The 20144-nt window shown below is 49.7% G+C and overlaps 1 protein-coding gene and 1 pseudogene across 1 annotated transcript; one reads left to right on the forward strand and one right to left on the reverse strand.

Moving 5' to 3' along the window:
• Positions 1–6322: 6322 nt before the first annotated feature.
• Positions 6323–19351, reverse strand: LOC137749981 (pancreatic trypsin inhibitor-like). Its single transcript, XM_068524263.1, has 3 exons — positions 19258–19351; positions 7099–7290; positions 6323–6408 (listed from the first exon to the last, which is right to left on the reverse strand). Exons 1-3 carry the CDS (start codon positions 19349–19351, stop codon positions 6323–6325), a joined length of 372 nt encoding a protein of 123 aa, XP_068380364.1.
• Positions 9688–14876, forward strand: LOC137778574 (methyl-CpG-binding domain protein 1 pseudogene; annotated as a pseudogene).
• Positions 19352–20144: the final 793 nt, after the last annotated feature.

The raw sequence follows: 20144 nt of genomic DNA on the forward strand, positions 1-20144 counted from the left end.
GTACTCCAGCTGACTCAGACCCGCCCCCCCAGGCTACTCCCCCGCCCCCTACCCCCGAGGCACACCGTTAAAACCTCCACGTGGGCAGCCCCTCACTCCTGCGCCCGCCGCAAGCAAGCACCATGCCTATGTGCAGCCCCGGTCCCCTCGCTGCTGGCCTCCTCCTTGGCCTGCTGCTGAGCACCCCCCCCCAGGTCCCAGGGGAGAGGCCTGGCACAGTATGACAAAGGCTTAGTTCTGGGAACAGAGAACCGAGCATCCCCAGGGCCAGAGTGGGGAGACCCGTGGTGAATAAAGTTTGGGGGTCTCTGGTGCTTAAAAGTGATGACCCTTGGAGCTTCGGGTGTGGGGTACAATGTGCTGGAGGTGGGGAGACCACTGAAGGCTGACATTTGAGGGGAAGCTCTGTGCTAAGCTTTGAGACTCAGTGGCCAGAGAGGGGACCTCCTGCTTAAACATCAGAAGCTCCTAGATGCTTAGCTGTGTGGGGTCACCTAAGGATTGAGGGCTCTGAGGCCAAGGGCTAGGTCACTCCTGTGTGGGGTGCAGGGACCCCATGTCTGGAGGTGGGGCTCTCTGAAGGCCCGTAGGGGGCGCCAGGGCCAGAGATGGAGAATCCCTCAGAGGGAGCGGGGTACTCACAAAACGAGCCGCTGTGTGTGGAGGGTCTACTCTCTCCTGAGACATTTCACATGTATGATTTCATTTAGCCTCATGTCAACCCTACAGCATCTGGGATTCTCATCCCATTTTGCCAGCGAGAAAGCAGAGGCTCAGAGAGGTGAAGCGACTTGCTCAGGACCCACAACCAGCAGATGGCACAACTGGGATTCTAGCTCAGGAGGCCCTCTGGTCCTGCCCCTCTTCCTGCCTCAGTCTGTCCATCTGAGACCAGGGAGCAGCAGAGACCCCCCCTAACGGCAGAGACTCCTCTTTTCTCCCCCCCCCTCGTCTGTCTGTCTTTCTCTCCCAATGTCCTCCTCTCCTGGTCCTCGTCCCTCTGGTGCAGGTTAGAGGCCCCCAGACCCAGGAGCCCCCGAGGGGCCTGTCCTCCCTCCACCTCCCACCGCCCTGCTCAAGTGACTGAGTCTCTAGTTTCAAACCTTCCCGGCCCCTGGGGTCATCTTCAGACAAATAACAAGCTGGGAGCATCACAGGGGCTGGAGTCTGGGTAAAGACCAGTGACCGCAGCACTTTGGGACCCAGGTCACATCCCTGCTTCTAGTCCTCAGTTTTTCCCTCTCAAAAATGAAAAGCTCAGATTCCACGCTGTCTAAGGCCACTTCCTTCGCTGATGGGAGCTCCCGTGGCCTGCTGGCCAGTCTTGAACTCCAGCAAGTGCTTTTTATGACAGGCCAGCTTCACATACTTTCTCTCACTCAATCCTTAGAGTGGAAGAGAGGGTGTTAAAGAGGAGGAAGGGGGAGGGGTGCTCAGGGAGGCATCCCGACTTTCTTCAAACCACTCAGGCAAAAGCTGAACCCTCTTGCTGTGACTGCTGCCCAGCCAGGGATGGCGGTGTGACCTTGGGCAAGAACCTGCCTCTCTCAGATGCTCACTCCACATCCTTAAGATGGCCTGGGCGCTCTCCGAAATCTGTAAAGTCTCTTTCTGCCTGAATGGAGGAGTTCCGGGTGCCAGGCCAGGTGCCCCAAGTACTTTCCCAGGGCTGGGAGTTGGGGAGGCCCGGGAGGGGGACTCAGAGTGGGACAAGTGTCCTAGGCTTTGGGAGCCAGTCCCCTCAGCAGCCTCTGGCTGCCCTGTGACTCTGGCCCACAGAGAGGAATCTCCAGACCAGGTCCCCAGGCCTCAGGCAACAAAGTCCCCACATCGTGTCCCAGAAGCCAAGACGTGCACTAGAGCACGGAATCCAGCCAGGTGCAGGGGCCTTCCTTCCCCTGGCTGCGCTTCAGATGCCTTGTCTCCCCAAGGTCCCTGGAGGGAGGGCCTCGGCTGAACTGCTTCCATCTCCTTCCACCCAGCCAGATGCCCCAGAGTTCCCCCAGGGGAAGAGCACTCCCCTTCCCTGAACCAGACTCTCCCACCTCTTACCAGTACCCTCTCCCGTCCTGCCTGGTGGAGGCCCCCGGGGTTACCACTGGGCATCTGGCAGACGGTGGCACAGCCGGCCCGGCAGCACTTGAGGTTGGCCACGCGTTCCCCATCCGAGAGGCACGCCTGTGTGCAGTCAGGTCCACCTCCAGCGCGGGGCACACGCCTGATTTCTCTGCTCCTGTGCCTGGGAGGCGGATGGGCAGTGAGGGACCAGAGTCCTAGTCTCAGAGGATGCCCACCTCCTGTCCTAGGACCACAAATCTCAATCTCCCAGGAAATCTCCGTCTCTGGCCCTGGGTGCCTCCCTACAGCCTTCAGAGAATCCCACCAGGCCCCACTGCTGCCACCAGGGGGCAAGAAGGGCCTTCCTTAAAATATGGTTCCTAATGGTTGAGGTACTGGTGACTTGATCCCAAAGGGAACCGGAAGTCCCCAACCCCACCTACATTTTTGAGGGACCAGAGGGTCAAATAAAGGGCAAGATGGGGTGGGCAAGGGACTGGACCTGGATGAGACCTATCACTGAAGCAAGAGGGCCTTAGGTTACCTCTGAGGAAGAAAGGGACCATTTCAGGAAACAGACAGTGACGCTCCTTGGGCACTGGGGAACTCCCTGAGGGGGCTTATGAAAGGTGGGTGACACTACAAACAAAAGGCTATTTATTCCTTTCTTTAATGCAGTAGACGGCACATTTAAGAAGGAGTCAGGAATCAAGAAAACTAAAAGTCTATGTGCTTTTAGGCAAGTGCTTTGGTCTGTGGTATTCAAAGCACTTTAGCACCATAACCAGCATGGTCCTCAAAAATATACAAACCCATGGGGCTTCCCTGGTGACGCAGTGATTAAGAATCCGCCTGCCAATGCAGGGGACAAGGGTTTGAACCCTGCTCCGGGAAGATCGCACATGCCACAGAGCCACTAAGCTCATGCGCCATGACTACTGAGCCTGCACTCTAAACCCCGCGAGCTACAACTACTGAGCCCATGTGCCACAACTACTGAAGCCCGTATGCCTAGAGCCCATGCTCCGCAACAAGAGAAGCCACCGCAATGAGAAGCCCATGCTCCACAATGAAGAGTAGCCCCTGCTCACCTCAACTAGAGAAAGCCCGCGTGCAGCAGTGAAGACCCAACACAGCCAAAAATAAATAAATAAATAAATAAATGGACACCTTGTAATCATGGTTGAACACAGACAAAACAAGCTAAGTTAACAAGCCACCAAAATGACCAAGCATATCCCTGTTCTGCCTCATATGAGTGACTGATGCTGCTTGACCAAATACAGTTCTAAACTCTATCTCGTCCTCTCTTCTTAGAGTTAAGAGTAAGATACACAGTCAGAGAACTGCCCCACTTCCTGACAGCATCCATCCAGAGCAAAGCCAGCTTCCTGAAACCTTCCCCAAATCACCTAACCATAGCACATTTCTTTAGGTCTTTTCTAACATCCTCTTAATGAGATGCTAGGTGTTTCCCCAAGGTGTGTGTTCTCCTTGCTGCAGTGAGTAATAAACCCAACTGGTTCAACTAGGAACAGGAGTGTTTCTGGAGGTGTGTGGCTAGAGACATTGACAGGTAGACTCATTAGCCTTATTTTGTAAAAAAGGAAAGAGAAACTCATTGATTTGGAGAGAGATTCCCAAGACTATAAGGTAGTAAGTGACAGAAGCAGCTCTTTCTATTTTCTCATATTTAAAGACCCTGCTATGTGAGTCTCTATGCATCAGTTTCCTTATCTGTAGTGATGCAGTTAGACACTGTTCTCCGAAGGTCTCTCTAGCTCACGTCTTCCTAGAGGCAGGGGCATGAAAACATTGTCAAAGTGGCTTGGCTTGGGAGAGCTGGGACCTCCTTTTGGGTGAGAACCCAGTGGATTCTAAACAAATCATTCCCACAATGCCTTGTAGCTGGGAAGGTCTAATAATGAACTTGAAGTGTGGTGCCTCCTGGGAAATACCTCCATAAGACTTGGATTCCTGCCCCACCTACATCCTACCCGCTCCTCTCAGCCACCCTCACTTAGGTGTTCATATTTCCACAGTATCTGATTGCCACAGCTCTTGGCCTACTGGGGAAAGCAAGACTGGAGGGTGGGGCCTCCCTGGTGGCACAGTGGTTAAGAACCTGCCTGCCAATGCAGGGGACACGGGTTTGAGCCCTGGTCTGGGAAGATCCCACATGCCGCGGAGCAACTAAGCCCGTGCGCCACAACTACTGAGCCCGCTCGCCTAGAGCCCGTGCACTGCAACAAAGAGTAGGCCCCACTCACCACAACTAGAGAAAGCCCGCGCACAGCAACGAAGACCCAACGCAGACAAAAATAAATTAATTAAATTACGAAAAAAAAAAAAAAAGACTGGCGGGTGACCTGGGAGCTGTGATCCTACTGACCATCCTCTTATTCTTACACTAACCTCACCTCCAGCCCAGTGAGGGGGCACCTCAGGAAGGTGCCAACCATCCTAGCAGCATAAACTGTAGGGAGCTCTAAAGAGTCATTCCCTTAACTCTGAGTCCTGAGAATCTGAAAGATGGTGAAAGGGACTTAGCAAATGCTAAGAACCGAAAAGAGACTTGGGTGGTGGTGGAGGGGTACTTCCCTGACGGCCATCTCCCAATGTCTGTAGAACTAACACAGACAGCAGAATTTGTCTGTAGTGTTCTTAGGAGCAGAGTCAGGACCAATGTGGAAACACAGGGCCAGAGAGGAGGGGGACTCTTATTGGTTCAATAGGACAGAAGAGTGTTCTATTCATGAATGCTACCAGCTGGCACCTGCTGCCCAAGAGAAAGTGAGCTCCCCCTAGCAGGAGGTAAAAAACACCGAGGCTGGTTGACTAGCTACCTTCTATGAAATTTTAACATTTAATTATTCGGAAGCCTTCTCCAATGTTTTTCCAAAACCTAATTTCTCTTCCACTGGTACCTCTACACACCCATATGGCTCAGCTCTAATGGGTCTGTTTCTTAGAGATGACAAAAGCGGCTGCCTCACCCCCCTCAGGAGCTGGGACTAGCAGAAGGGAGCAGAAAACTCAACCAGGGCTCTCATGCAAATACGGTGGTTCCCCCACCCCTCCTAGGTAACTTCTGTTGCCCTACTCTGTACAGGGGGACTCCCAGGTTCACTGTATTCAGGGTTGGGTGGACTTTGAGGAACAAGTTGAGGTCTCCTCGTGATGCTCAAAGGCTACTTGGAAACAAATACAGACTCTGACTTGGGAAATGGATGGATGTAGAATCTCTGTTCTCATCTCCACCTCTTTGTTATGCCCCAAAGCTCCTGTTTGCCCTCTTCTCTCTACCTGACAGAATACAACTCACCCTTCCAAACTCAGCTCAGACATTGCCTCTTCTGGGAGGCTAGCCTTGACCTCTTCAGGGAGGCTGGCCTTGACCTCTTCAGGTGACAGCCAGGGCCTCCACCTCGGCTCCCACAGTAGCCCCGGGAAACTAATCCTCCAGCTAACTGACATCTCCGTGCTCCCATTTCCTCCCTCGCAGTATCATTAGGAAAATACAAACAAATAATTTGGGGAAAATGACAAGCACAGAGCCTGGCACATGGCCAGTCTCACAAAAGAGGGTAGTTGCCCTTCTTTAACAGAAGTAAGAAGCCCCCTCTCCATACAAATGACCTCGCAGAAGGGTGTTCCTTGGAAAACTGGACAATTGAGCCTCATGCTTCTTCTTTTCTCCTTCTAAGAGTCCAGGAGAACAACTTGCCCCAAAATTTGACCTGACCCAAGAAGTAAAGAAAGAAAGCTTTCATGTTGAGGTGTGTCCCAGATATTTTTGTAGCTTGGGGTGTCCATTAAGAGGTAGATGGTATTGTAATAGGTTTTCTTCCAATACTTGGTAGGGCCCAGTCTGAGGGCAGGAAAAGGGGAGGTGTCCACTGCTCTGCAGAATAATGAGAAGGACCACCATCTCCATGGACAGTGTTGGATAAGGTTCTTAGGTGCCAAAATCAGATTCCACGCAAGTTAGCTTAATTAGGAGATTAATTTATTGATTATAAGGATGTAGAATTTTAAATGACAGATAGGAAAATGTTCAACATCGCGGTGGGGGAAAGGGGCTTCTTTAATGAAAAGACCTCTGCCATCACTGATTCTCAGAACTAGATTCCAGAAATTATACCAACGATACCCACAAGGAGAATAGTGATGGTGGGGAGGGGGATGAAGGGGAGGATGACGTGAGGATGAGGGTTAGGACTAGAACGCTTGCTTCAAATCCCAGGCCCCGTAGTCACTCCAGTCATGAGGAATGTGCTCCTGCATTCATTCTTTCTTTCCTCAAATATTTATGGACGGTCTCCTTTGTGCCAGGAACCGTGCTAAGTGCTAGGGATAAAGGGAAGACTTTCTCTCATGGCGCTTAGAGCCGACTGGATGAGACAGAGCTAAAGCAAGTAGACCCATGGGGGGAAGGAAAGAGGCAGGGTTCTGCTGAGGAGGGTGGGGTTGAGAAGGAAGCCGGGGAGGTTGAACTGTTTCAGAAGCAGCCACAGCCCAGCCCTGCGTGGCTCCTCCTCGGACTTCAGCATGTCGGGCAAGCACGGTTCACTGGTCCTCTGCAAAAAGAAAGGGACTGGCTGAATGACATCTCTGAAGCCCCAGACTTGGACACGGTACATTCTGTTGGGTCCTAGACCATCCCAGAAATGAGCAACCACAGTCCTCCCAGGACCAGAATGACCAACAAGAAGGAAGTGAGTTTCCAAGCCTGGGTGGGGAGCTCAGGAGCTCTGCAGACCTGCTCTGTAGGGCGACTGAGTCAGTGTTCCCATCTGAGAAAAGGGGAGCATGTGAGGAGGCTCAGATTCTCATGACGGGGCTTCTAGGGGTGACCTTCTGCCAAGCTGGCCCATGGAGGATGTGCTCAGTGTGTGGTTTCACAGGACACGGCAGCCACTTCTCCTGGGTGGCAGCGAGGAGGAAAGACACTGTGCAGGTGTGAATGGTGTGGGGCCCCCTGAGCCCCTTCTCTTTCCCCAGCCCTTCCCCTCCCACCCTGCCCTGCCCCTGTCTTACTCCAGGGCCTGATGGCACCACCACAGGTCCTCATGCAGTCCTCTGATGTCAGGAAGTTGTTCGGCATGCTCTCACACCCGCCATATACGAAGGTCTCGCAGAGCCCGGAGCTGGCATTGTAGAAGTACCTGATAAAGATGGCCATGCAGTGACCAGTGTAGGGAGGATCCAGGCAGAAGGCAGGCAGTGGGTCTGCAAGGATGGGAGGGACTCTAGGTCATTTATGAGAATGGACATCAAAGCTTGGTCTAGGGGCTTCCCTGGTGGCGCAGTGGTTGAGAATCTGCCTGCCAATGCAGGGGACACAGGTTCGAGCCCTGGTCTGGGAAGATCCCACATGCCGCGGAGCAACTAGGCCCGTGAGCCACAACTACTGAGCCTGCGCGTCTGGAGCCTGTGCTCCGCAACAAGAGAGGCCGCGACAGTGAGAGGCCCGTGCCCCGCGATGAAGAGTGGCCCCCACTCGCTGCAACTAGAGAAAAGCCCTGGCACAGAAACGAAGACCCAACACAGCCATAAATAAATAAATAAATAAATAAATAAATAAATAAATAAATTAAAAAAAAAAAAAAAAAGCTTGGTCTATAAGGTCAACAATAGCAACACCCAGCTTGTTTGCAATAGAGAATGTTGGGGTGCAGGGGTGTGAAGTGTGAAAAGGCCAGTCGAGGGCCTGTGCTCCAACACATTACTATTAATGTTGTAGTGTGACCATGATATGGTAATCATCTTAAAAAACTATATCTTCTTCATGAAGTATTTATGGATTAATTGCCATAATGCCTTAGATGAGTTTTGAAACAATCTACAAAAAAAAGAGGACCCACATCAATAATATTCTCCACATGTTGATAATTGTTGAAGCTGGATGATGGGTAAATGGGGTTTATAATACTATTCTCTGTACTTAATTGAATGGTTGAAAGTTTCCATTATTAAAAAAAGAAAAAGTGTGAAAAGAATTCCCTGGTGGTCCAGTGGTTAGGACTCCGTTTTTCCACTGCAGGGGGCCCAGGTTCGATCCCTGGTCAGGGAACTAAGATCCCACAAGCCGAGTGGTGCAGCCAAAAAAAAAAAAAGTGTGAAGGAATAACGATGTAATGGAGAAAGGCATGAAAGAAAACACACCGATGTGTTAGCTTTGGTTACCTCATGGGGACTGGAATAATGGAATATTGAGGGAATATTGATACTGTGATTTATAATAAATATATATTTGTCCTTCATCCCATTTCTAGTAACAGACTCCTAAAACCCCTGGAATTGCCAAAGTGAAGAGAGCTATAAGTTGCCTTTTGTTATGGGACAGAGGTGACTGACTATTGGGAAGACCCTAGTAAGCCGAGGATGGGCGCTGGTTGCCACAGGAACTAACTGCCTGACCAGAGGGTTGGAACTTTCATTCCCACCCTCCTCCATGGCCTCCCCCAGCCCCGCTCAGGGAGGGGAAAGGGGCTGGAGGTTGAACAATCACCAGTGGCCAATGATTTAATGAATCATGACTAGGTAGTGAAACCTGCATAAAACCCTCAACAGACCAAGGCATTCATGTTATTCAAAAGAACTGGCATCAACCCAGGGAACAACATAGGTACACGTTCCATCATGGCTCACCTGGACCACTGCAGCAGCCTGCTCCCTGGGCCTCTGTCTCTGCCCTTCGCCCCCTAGAGGCCACTCTCCACACTGCAGCTGCAGGGACCCTGTTACAACTTGAATCCTATCCCGTTGCTCCCATGACCAAGCCCTCATCTCTCTCAGGCAAATTCTGACTCTTATCCTACACGGCTCCTCACGACCTGCCCCCATGGCCTCTCTGCCTCATCGCCTTCCACTCCCCTCCCCTCCACCCACTCAGCTCCAGCCACCCTGGTCCTGGCTGCTGCTCAAACACACCAGGCACTTTTTACTGAAGCCTGCTCCAGCACCTCCTTATCATAGAAGGTTTGCCGACCAGTCTATGGAAAGAGCACAGCCTCCTTTATCCCCATCACTCTCTTTCTTCAAAATATTCATCACGACCTGGCATGTTATTTTCCCCTTTCTCTGTGATCTGTCTCCCTCTTAGGAGGCAAGTTAGTTATTTTGTGTACAGCTGTTTCCCTACATCAAGAACAATGCTTGTAAGGACTTGAGAAATATTGTTAATGGAATTGACCTCCCATTTCATGCTCATGCTAAGCGTACGTTCATTGAATAGAATGGATATCATTTAATTGCTGTTAGTGAAAAGTCCATTTAATGATGAGGCAAATCTATATAACTATGAATCTAGCTCTAACATTCTATATCTTGAGAGGATAGTAAAGTGATAGACAGGGGGGCAAGGGGAAGGGCATTGAGTTTTGACTAATATTGTTCCAGCCTGGAAGAAAAACAGCCTTAGGCCCACGAACAAACTCACAACAGTGCTAGATTTCTTGCCCTCCCTGCAGTTGCCTCAGGCAGAGCAGAAGCTCAGCTGTCCCAGACTTTTCTGATTAATTTTAATAATAGAGAAATAATCATTATTTGACACCTAAATATTTCGGGCTGGGAAGGGAAAGGTAGGTAGACTAAGTCTTCCAGATGAAGACATCTTGGGGGAAAATGGACATCATTGGTTATGAAATTCATGATTGGTTGGTTATCCCTTCAGAGAACCTGTGTAACAGGTGTCCCCAGCCAGGTGAGGAAACCACAGACGACTTGCCCCAGCACACACAGCAGGTAAGTATTTAGGTCACCATGATACTATCATGTCACAACCCATTTAATAAACTACTTGATTCTGCCAGGAATTCTGAAAATACAGATAACTGGTAAGAGCTGCTGGGAGCACTGACGCATACTAAACACAACCCTGCCCCCGAGCCACAGTCACCAAATTAAAGGGAAGAGTGAGCCCGGGTTTTGTCCCTGAGAGCAAATATGTGGTGTCCCTACTGACACCAACCAATTCTGCAACGCCACCTGGGCGTCCCACGAGTCAATTCACTTCTGACACTAAAACCGCAGAGTTAGTGCAGATTCAACAATATGAGGGCTCAGTCCCACAAGACAGCCCCCATTTCAAATGCCAGTCACAAGTCCCGGGGTCACCCATACGTGTGACCAACTTGCTATAAATTCGGAGGTTCCATGACCCCACTTCCCATTTTCAGTAATTCATTAGAACCACCCACAGAACTCAGGAAAGCCCTTTACTTACTGCTCCCAGTTTATTACAAAGGCTGAAGCTCAGGGACGGTTGAATGGAGGAGACGCATAGGGCAAAGGGGGGTTGAGGGGTGCAAAGCCTCCAGGCCCTCTCAGGACACTCTCCCCTCACATCACCTCGAATGTACACCACTCTGGACGTTCTCCAAACCCCCAAAGTTTAGGGGTTTTTATTGAGGTTTCCATAGGTCGGCAGATTGATTGAATCATTGGTCACTAATGATTGAACTCAGCCTCAATACTTACCCTCTCCTCTCCCCAGAAGTACTACAGGTTGAAAGTTCTAATTCTCTAATCACCTGATGAGACTTATTGGAGACCGGCCCCATCCTTAAGCTATCGTGGGTCCCCTTCCTTGACTCATCGCATTACCGTACAGAAGACAGCAAATTCCAAGGGCTGCAGGACATCTGGGCCAGGAACCAGGACAAGGACAAATATGGATGTTTTCATTACACCACAGTGAGCTTCAGGCACAAGGCAGTGACCAGGAATAGTCTCAGAGATGGGGTCCCTGGTCTGGTAGAGTTAGGGGGGATAATTTTTTAAAAAGCTGAAACATAATGATTCCTTTTGAGAGTCATGAAATGTCCCTGGAGTTAAAACTGCCCAGTTTCTCAGGAGAAATCCAGAGAGGGCTGTCAGCACCCACCCCACCCCTGCTCCCCAGCCCCTCCCATGGACTCGCCTCATTCCCCCCAATCCTGCCCCAGCCTGTAGAGGTGAGGTGAGCCGGGACTTACCTCTGAAATGGTCCTTGTATTTACCCCCCGGGGCGCAGGTCACCAGGGTGCCCAGGAGGACTAGAAGGGTGATGGAGAGGCAGAGTCGGCTCATGTTTCTGGTTTTGCAGGAGGTCTTCTGAGGAAAGCTGGAGGCTGACAGAGCTTTTCATATCCCAGCTGAGGGATGGGACAGGCAAGGAGGAGGAGAGTAAGCAAGGGAGGAGCTGGGGTCAGTCCTGTTTATTGCGTAATCTCCCTACCTAACCAGGCTTCTTGCTTCTGCCTGCTGGGGCCAAATGCCCAGTGACAGCATTTCTCAGACTTGACTCTGCCTGTGGATCTCGTGGAAACACAGACTGTGATTCCACAGGTGGAATTTTGTCCAATATGTTGACTCAGGGAGCATCCCAGCACCTAGAGCAGTGCATGGCAGGTGATGGACGGTCAGTGGGTGGATGAGAGCCAATCAAAGGACAGATAAGTGAACAGCAGTGTGTTAGCTCTGGTCCTCCTTTTCAGCCTCCTGCTGATGTCATCTCATCCGGGCATCAATGCCCTTCACCCCCCACCCCAAATTCACTAACCTCAGAAGACAGGTGTGACACAGGACACCATCCTGCAACCATTGCCACAGCTTCTCAGCTGGATGGAACTTGCTATTTACCTGGCACTGGTCCAAGCAGAAGCTGAGCTGGGGGAAGGCAATGTTCTCCTGGGAGACAAACCCTGATTTTCTGGGTAGAAAAAAGAGTAAGGGGCGTGGGCAGAGGGGAAGCAGGGAGCTGAACACATCTCCACAGCATGACCACTCACCACCCCTCACCTGGTTACACCAACAGGAGAGCTGCCTGCCTGCCTGAGTGGACCTCAGGGGCTGGAGTGATCTGTGGGAGGCTGGAAAGATCGCCTGCAACATCTCCCTTTCTCGGGTCTCTCCACCTGTGGTTTTGGGGTCGGAGGATGTCAATTTGCATCCCAGCTCTCCCTTTCCCTAACTTTGTGACCTGTGGCCAGAAATCTCCCAGAGCCCCGTGTCGTCAGGTGTCATCTGAGATCCGTGCTGCCCAGGTCGTGGGGTTGCTATGGAAGCAGTGGACTCAACAGACATATATTCCTTCTCCCTGCAAAGTCAATCCTTGTAATAAGAATAATAGGGACTTCCCTGGTGGCGCAGTGGTTAAGAATCCGCCTGCCAATGCAGAGGACACGGGTACGAGCCCTGGTCCGGACTCGAACATGCCACGGAGCAACTAAGCTCGTGCACCACAACTATTGAGCCTGCGTGCTGCAACTACTGAAGCCCGCACACCTAGAGCCCATGCTCTGTAACAAGAGAAGCCACTGCAATGAGAAGCCCGTGCACCGCAACTAGAGAAAGCCCGCGTGCAGCAAAGAAGACCCAACACAGCTGAAAATTAATTAATTATTTTAAAAAGAATAATAATAATGAGTAATGACAGCAGTAAACACTTAGCTCCTTCCATGTGCCAGGCATTGTCCTAAGCATTTGACTTATATTAACTCATCTAATCCTCACGATAATCCTAAAAGAGGGTGAGGAAATCTTAATATTTCCTAACAATACAGAGGAGAAAATTGAGGCAACAGGAAATCTGTAATTTGCCCGAGGTCATGCTGGGTAGGAACAGGATCTGAACCCAGGAAACCGGCTTCAGAGTCTGCCCACCATGCACTCTGCTGCTTTGTAAGGTATAAAGTGCAGGCACATGTGAAGGCTTACATATCCTCCCCTCTTCACTTGTCCCATCTATTCACTCCCAATTACAACCATGTACCACAAGGCCCCCCATACACACTCACTCATCCACTCACAGACAAGCATACTCCCACTAACACACACACACACTAACAGCTAACACTGCCGAGATGTGCTGATTACAATTCCCTCTGTGTAAATCTTTTATCTCCTTTAATGATCACATCTAATCTCTCCTCTCTAGGGGATATTTCTACCTTACCACCTATCACAGAGGAGAAAAAATGCAGCACAGAGAGGTGAAGGCCTCACCCAGCACCAAACTGCTGATCAGCAGTGAAAACAAGACCACAGCTCGGCCTTCTACGCAATCACACACACACACACACACACACACACACCCTGTGCTCCACTTCCAGGGTCAAGGAGAAGGGAGCTGGGCTCAGTGCCCAGAAGCCCCAGGAGCAAGCCCAGACAAATGTCAAAGGGGCACAGAGCTGCGTGATGAGCTGCAGAGGACGGGACGGGTTTGTGGCTGGCCTTTGAAGTGGGGCAGTTTTGTGGCACAGAGTCTTCCACCTGTGGGCTCTAGTCTAACTCTGGAGACTTAATGTCAGAAGGGAATTGACTTGGGGGATGCCCAGTGGGTGTCGGAGAGGTGGTTGGTCTTGGTAGAGACGCCATGGATTTGGTGTCTGGGGGAAAAAAACCCAGACCCACTCGTCGCTGGGCTTTGGTGGCTGAGATGTGGCTTCGGGACAGGGGAGTAATGAGTGTGGGGCAGGGGAGTAATGAGTGTGGGACAGGGGAGTAATGAGTGTGGGGCAGGGGAGTAATGAGTGTGGGACAGGGGAGTAATGAGTGTGGGGCAGGGGAGTAATGAGTGTGGGGCAGGGGAGTAAGGAGTGTGGGACAGGGGAGTAATGAGTGTGGGGCAGGGGAGTAATGAGTGTGGGGCAGGGGAGTAATGAGTGTGGGGCAGGGGAGTAATGAGTGTGGGGCAGGGGAGTAATGAGTGTGGGACAGGGGAGTAATGAGGGTGGGGCAGGGGAGTAATGAGTGTGGGGCAGGGGAGTAATGAGTGTGGGGCAGTGCATCCAGAAACTATTACCCATTATCTGCATTTTAACAATTCCCTGCAGATGTCAGGTGCTTCACTGACTGGATTTTGACAGACTAGTATCTTGACTTGAACTTACCACTTACCATGAAGTGACCAGGGGCCACTCACGTATCTGCAGTTTCCCCATGCAGACAGGTGACATCTGCCACGCAGGTTCTAGGAAGGGATTACCTATCGTCACATAAAGAGTTTTTTCACATTCCATGGCCCATGCTATCCATTTCCAGCACGATGTCTTAGTCTGGGGAGTTCGCTGGTGGCACAGTGGTTATGAATCTGCCTGCCAGGGTCCAACGTTGGCGCAGGGCCACCCACACCTTACCCGCGTCGAAACAGGCCTGGCTCTACCCGAAGGCCCTGTGTGGGTCAGACTCTGAAGCCTCCCTTGGCCACACCCATAGCCCAACCAGACCGTGCCCAGACTCCAGTGAAGCAGGAGGCAGGCCGTGGCTTCGTGCTGCCCCCGCCTGGCACTGACCTTGTGTTCTGACGGGAGGGTGCAAGCAGTCCTGCGTGGGTGCCTGGACCAGCCCCAGCTTCCACAGAAGCTCTGTTACAGGAGGCCCAGTGCCCTGGCCTCAGTTGGGTTGTGGCCTTACCCCAGATGAAGCAAGAGAAGGCGGATGCCCAGGAGGACTGGACACCAGGCACAGCCATCCTGACTTCTCCTGTATTGCTGCTGGGCTGCCCCAGCAAGGCAGTAGACCCAGGCCTGCCACCTGTGAAGCAAGAGCCACCTGACCCTGAGAAGGACAAGGATGACTCCACCTCTGACTTGGCCCCAGAGGAGGAGGTAGGAGGGGCTGGCACGCCCGTGATCACAGAGATTTTCAGCCTGGGTGGAACCCCCCTCCAGGACACAGAAGTTTGGTTGCCAAGGACAGGCAATTGGGAAGGGAAGACGGATGTAAAGAGTGGGAGACCGAGGATACACTGGCGCCCACGAGCACAAGCTGGAAACCACACGGATGGCCCGGAACCCATGTCAGCCTCTCACCACCTCTAACTTCGATGATGTGGGTTTCCTGCAGAAGAAGCTGGGGCCCTTCATCACAGAGTTAAATACGCATCTGGGCCAGGAATTAGAGAAGCTGAAGGAAGATCCTGGGGAAGGTGGAGCAGCTGCAGGCCTGACTGCTGCCCCATACCAACGAGGTGAGCCAGCAGATAAATGACATGTGTGAACCGCAACAGTGCCTGGTGCCCCTGCACCAACCTTCCGAGTGCACTGCTGCTTCACTTCTGCCCTCCAGTTATCACGCAAAATGTCTCTTGTGGCCCATCCTAACCGGAAGCGTATGAGGAAGGGAGTACTGGGAAACATAGCCTAGTCAAGGTGACACGTTACAAAGCCACCCTGCCATGAATCAGCTCCCAAGGGTCTCACTACTCACCTGAGGATAACTTGATAAAGCTACGTTGCTGAAAATGCAAAGCTGAAGACCATGCATTTCATGGTGACCCCAGCAAGTACAGAAATTCTGTCAAGCCCACCCAGAAAACACTTGCTGGTCGCGGCTATTTATGTGTCATTCAAGTATTGAGAACCTGGCCCATGGTAGGCACCGTACTTAATGCTGGGATTCAGGAATGAAAAAGATATAGTCGGGCTTCCCTGGTGGCGCAGTGGTTGAGAGTCTGCCTGCCAATGCAGGGGACACGGGTTCGAGCCCTGGTCTGGGAAGATCCCACATGCCGCGGAGCAATTGGGCCCGTGAGCCACGACTACTGAGCCTGCGCGTCTGGAGCGTGTGCTCCGCAACAAGAGAGGCCACGATAGTGAGAGGCCCGCGCACCACGATGAAGAGTGGCCCCCGCTTGCCGCAACTGGAGAAAGCCCTCGCACAGAAATGAAGACCCAACACAGCCAAAAATAAATAAACAAATTAATTAATTAAAAAACAAACAAACAAAAAACACCAAATGAGTTAAAAAAAAAAGATATAGTTCATGCCGTTTTATTAAATACCTTAGTATGTATTTAAAAATGGTGGGGCTTCCCTGGTGGCGCAGTGGTTGAGAATCTGCCTGCCAATGCAGGGGACACGGGTTCGAGCCCTGGTCTGGGAAGATCCCACATGCCGCAGAGCAACTGGGCCCATGAGCCACAACTACTGAGCCTGAGCGTCTGGAGCCTCTGCTCCGCAACAAGAGAGGCCGCGATAGTGAGAGGCCCGTGCACCGCGATGAAGAGTGGCCCCCACTCGCCGCAACTGGAGAAAGCCCTCACACAGAAACGAAGACCCAACACAGCCAAAAATAAATAAATAATAAATAAATAATAAATAAAAAATTTAAAAAAAAATGGTGAATGGATTTCCAACTTTATTGTGGAATTTAATGGTGAAAATACAGAATTCAGGAAACTGTTGGGAGGACAGCCCTGGCGTGAACCTTGTTGGGGCACAATAGGCATTGGAAAATATAGAAATAGTTTCTATCTCTCTGCTGTTCTATTTTTAAATTATTTTTAAACGAAAAAAAAAAAAAAGGAATCTGCCTGCCAATGCAGGCAACATAGGTTTGAGCCCTGGTCCAGGAAGATCCCACATGCCACGGAGCAACTAAGCCCATGCGTCACAACTACTGAGCCTCTGCTCTAGATCCCACGAGCCACAACTACTGAGCCCGCATGCCACAACTACTGAAGCCCCCATGCCTAGAACCTGTGCTCTGCAACAAGAGAAGCCACCGCAATGAGAAGCCTGCACACTGCAACAAAGAATAGCCCCCACTCGCTGCAACTAGAGAAAGCCCACATGCAGCAATGCAGCCAAAAATAAATAAATAAATAAATAAATAAATAAATTTAAAAATAAAAAATAGAGAGGGCAGACAGCAGAAGCAAGATGAACAGTTCTACAGCCTGTGGAACAAAAACCACATTCACAGAAAGACAAAATGAAAAGGCAGAGGACTATGTACCAGATGAAGGAACAAGATAAAATCCCAGAAAAACAACTAAAGGAAGTGGACATAGGCAAACTTCCAGAAAAAGAATTCAGAATAATGATAGTGAAGATGACCCAGGACCTCGGAAAAAGAATGGAGGCAAAGATTGAGAAGATGCAAGAAATGTTTAACAAAGACCTAGAAGAATTAAAGAACAAAAACCTAGAATAATTAAAGAACAAACAAACAGAGATGAACAATACAATAACTGAAATGAAAAAATACACTAGAAGGAATCAATAGCAGAATAACTGAGGCAGAAGAACAGGTAAGTGACCTGGAAGACAGAATGGTGGAATTCACTGCTACGGAATAGAATAAAGAAAAAAGAATGAAAAGAAATGAAGACAGCCTAAGAGACCTCTGGGACAACATTAAACACACCAACATTCACATTATAGGGGTGTCAGGAGGAGAAGAGAGAGAGAAAGGACCTGAGAAAATATTTGAAGAGATTATAGTTGAAAACTTCTCTAACATGGGAAAGGAAATAGCCACCCAAGTCCAGGAAGCACAGAGAGTCCCAGGCAGGATAAACCCAAGGAGAAACACGCCAAGACACATAGTAATCAAGCTGACAAAAATTAAAGACAAAGAGAAATTATTCAAAGCAACAAGGGAAAAGCAACAAATAACATACAAGGGAACTCCCATAAGGTTAACAGCTGCTTTCTCAGCAGAAACTCTACAAGCCAGAAGGGAGTGGCATGATATATTTAAAGTGATGAAAGGGAAGAACCTACAACCAAGATTACTCTACATGGCAAGGATCTCATTCAGATTCGATGGAGAACTCAAAAGCTTTACAGACAAGCAAAAGCTAAGAGAATTCAAAAAAAAAAAAAAAAAAAGCTAAGGGAATTCAGCACCACCAAACCAGCTCTACAACAAATGCTAAAGGAAATTTTCTAAGTGGGAAACACAAGAGAAGAAAAGGACCTACAAAAACAAACCCAAAACGATTAAGAAAATGGTCATAGGAACATACATAGCAATAATTACCTTAAATGTGAATGGATTAAACGCTCCAACCAAAAGACACAGGCTCACTGAATGGATACAAAAGCAAGACCCATATATATGCTGTCTACAAGAGACCAACTTCAGGCCTAGGGACACATACAGACTGAAAGTGAGGGGATGGAAAAAGATATTCCATGCAAATGGAAATCAAAAGAAAGTCGGAGTAGCGATACTCATATCAGGTAGAATAGACTATTTATTTTTTTATTTTTTGGATAATATTGTTCTAGCTTTTTTGTTTTTAACGTCTTTATTGGAGTATAATTGCTTTACAATGTTTTGTTAGTTTCTGCTGTATAACAAAGTGAATCCGCTATACGTATATATATTTCCCCAAGTCTCCTCCCTCTTGCATCTCCCTCCCACCCTCCCTGTCTCATCCCGCTAGGTGGTCACAGAGCACCGAGCTGATCTCCCTGTGTTATGCAGCTGCTTCCCACTAGCTATCTATTTTACATTTGGTAGTGTATATACGTCCATGCCACTCTCTCACTTCGTCCCAGCTTACCCTTCCCCCTCCCCGTGTCCTCAAGTCCATTCTCTATGTCTGCGTCTTTATTCCTGTCCTGCCCCTAGGTTCTTCAGAACCATAAAATAGACTTTAAAATAAAGAATGTTACAAGAGACAAGGAAGGATACTACATAATGATCAAGGGATCAATCCAAGAAGATATACCAATTATAAATATATATGCACCCAACATAGGAGCACCTCAAGACATAAGGCAACTGCTAACAGCTGTAAAAGAGGAAATCAACAGTAACACAATAATAGTGGGGGACTTTAACACCTCACTTACACCAATGGACAGATCATGCAGACAGAAAATTCATAAGGAAACACACACTTTAAATGACACAATAGACCAGATAGATTTAATTGATAGTTATAGGACATTCCATCCGAAAACAGCAGATTACACTTTCTTCTCAAGTGCACACGGAACATTCTCCAGGATAGATCACATCTTGGGTCACAAATCAAGCCTCGGTGAATTTAAGAAAATCGAAATCATATCAAGCATCTTTTCCAACCGCAACGCTATGAGATTAGAAATAAATCACAGGGGAAAAAACGTAAAAAACAAAAAATTTAAAAAACATTGCTTTAATAAAAAAAAAAGTGCTAAATTCCTTAACTTGGGATATCTGGTTTTCTTTCATTTACAATAATCTCTTGACATTCAGACTACCTGCCCTTTGTTGCAAAACTTCCTTCTCTATATCCTGGCTCCCACCTCACCTCCTCAGAGCACTTCTCTCAGGGTTACTTGAGATGCTGCCTCCCGGGCCTGAAGTTCTAAAAATCTCCTCCGAGTAAAACAACTCTCAACTTTTAGGTTGCACGGTTTTTTTCAGTCGACAGTGGACTAGTCTCATTTCCCCCCCAGCCTGTAGAGGAGAGGTGAGCCGGGACTTACCTCTGGCACGGCTCTTGTGTTCACCCCCCGGGGTGCAGGTCACCAGGGTGACCAGGAGGACAAGAAGGGTGACGGAGAGGCAGAGCCGTCTCATGTTCGTGGCCTTGCAGGAGGGCTTCTGAGGAAAGCTGGGGGCTGACAGAGCTTTTCACACCCCAGCTGAGGGGTGGGATCAGGTAATGAGGAGGGGAGTGAGGAAGGGGAGGAGCTGGGGTCAATGCTGTTCGTGCTTCACCTCCCACGTAACCAGGCTTCCTGCTTCTGCCTGCTGAGGCCAAATGCCCAGTAACAGTGCTTCTCAGACTTGACTCTGCCTGTGGGTCTTGTGGAAGTAAATACACATTCTGATCCCCCAGGTCTGGGTGACGCCTGAGAAGCTGCATTCCTAACAGGCTCACCGTTACAGGTGTGTCCCCAGCCCCAGTTTCCCCTCCTATAAAATGGTCCACAGGACCACAATTTGATAGCAAGCCTGAAGGAGACTCACCGGGGTGGAGGAGAAGGGCAGCAGACACAGAGAAAAGCTGCCTTTCCCATGCACCTTGGGAAGTAGCAGAGGAGCCAAGAGCGGGAAGAGCTGAATCTCAGAAAGCCCCACATTCTCTCCCACTGATCTGCGCCTCTTCCTAATTCTCTGCCTTTACCTTAATTCTTTGGAATGATCACACACTGGTAGCATATGAGAAGTACAAGTCACTGGACTTCTTTTGTAAAAACAAGCATGAGTCTCCTTCCATTCCCTGAGGATGAAATGATTGATTAGATCCCCTTCCCCTTCTCCTTCACTCAGGATGGCATATAAGCCTCAACTGCCTGACTGTCTTTGGGTCCCAGGTCTTTGGGGATGCTCTACCTATGAAATTTGGTTTTCTCCTGTTCATCTGTCT

Source organism: Eschrichtius robustus, chromosome 16 (assembly GCF_028021215.1).
Source record: "Eschrichtius robustus isolate mEscRob2 chromosome 16, mEscRob2.pri, whole genome shotgun sequence".
Classification (NCBI taxonomy): Eukaryota; Metazoa; Chordata; class Mammalia; order Artiodactyla; family Eschrichtiidae; genus Eschrichtius; species Eschrichtius robustus.

Bases quoted from the DNA above. Each gene is read 5' to 3' on its own strand.
- LOC137749981 (XM_068524263.1), bottom strand. From the start codon at position 19,351: ATGAGACGGCTCTGCCTCTCCGTCACCCTTCTTGTCCTCCTGGTCACC. The intron at 7,291-19,257 runs GTAAGTCCCGGC...CCATCCTTGCAG, and splicing joins ACACAAGAGCCGTGCCAGAG to ACCCACTGCCTGCCTTCTGC. The intron at 6,409-7,098 runs GTAAGACAGGGG...CTTTATCCCTAG, and splicing joins TGGTGCCATCAGGCCCTGGA to CACTTAGCACGGTTCCTGGC.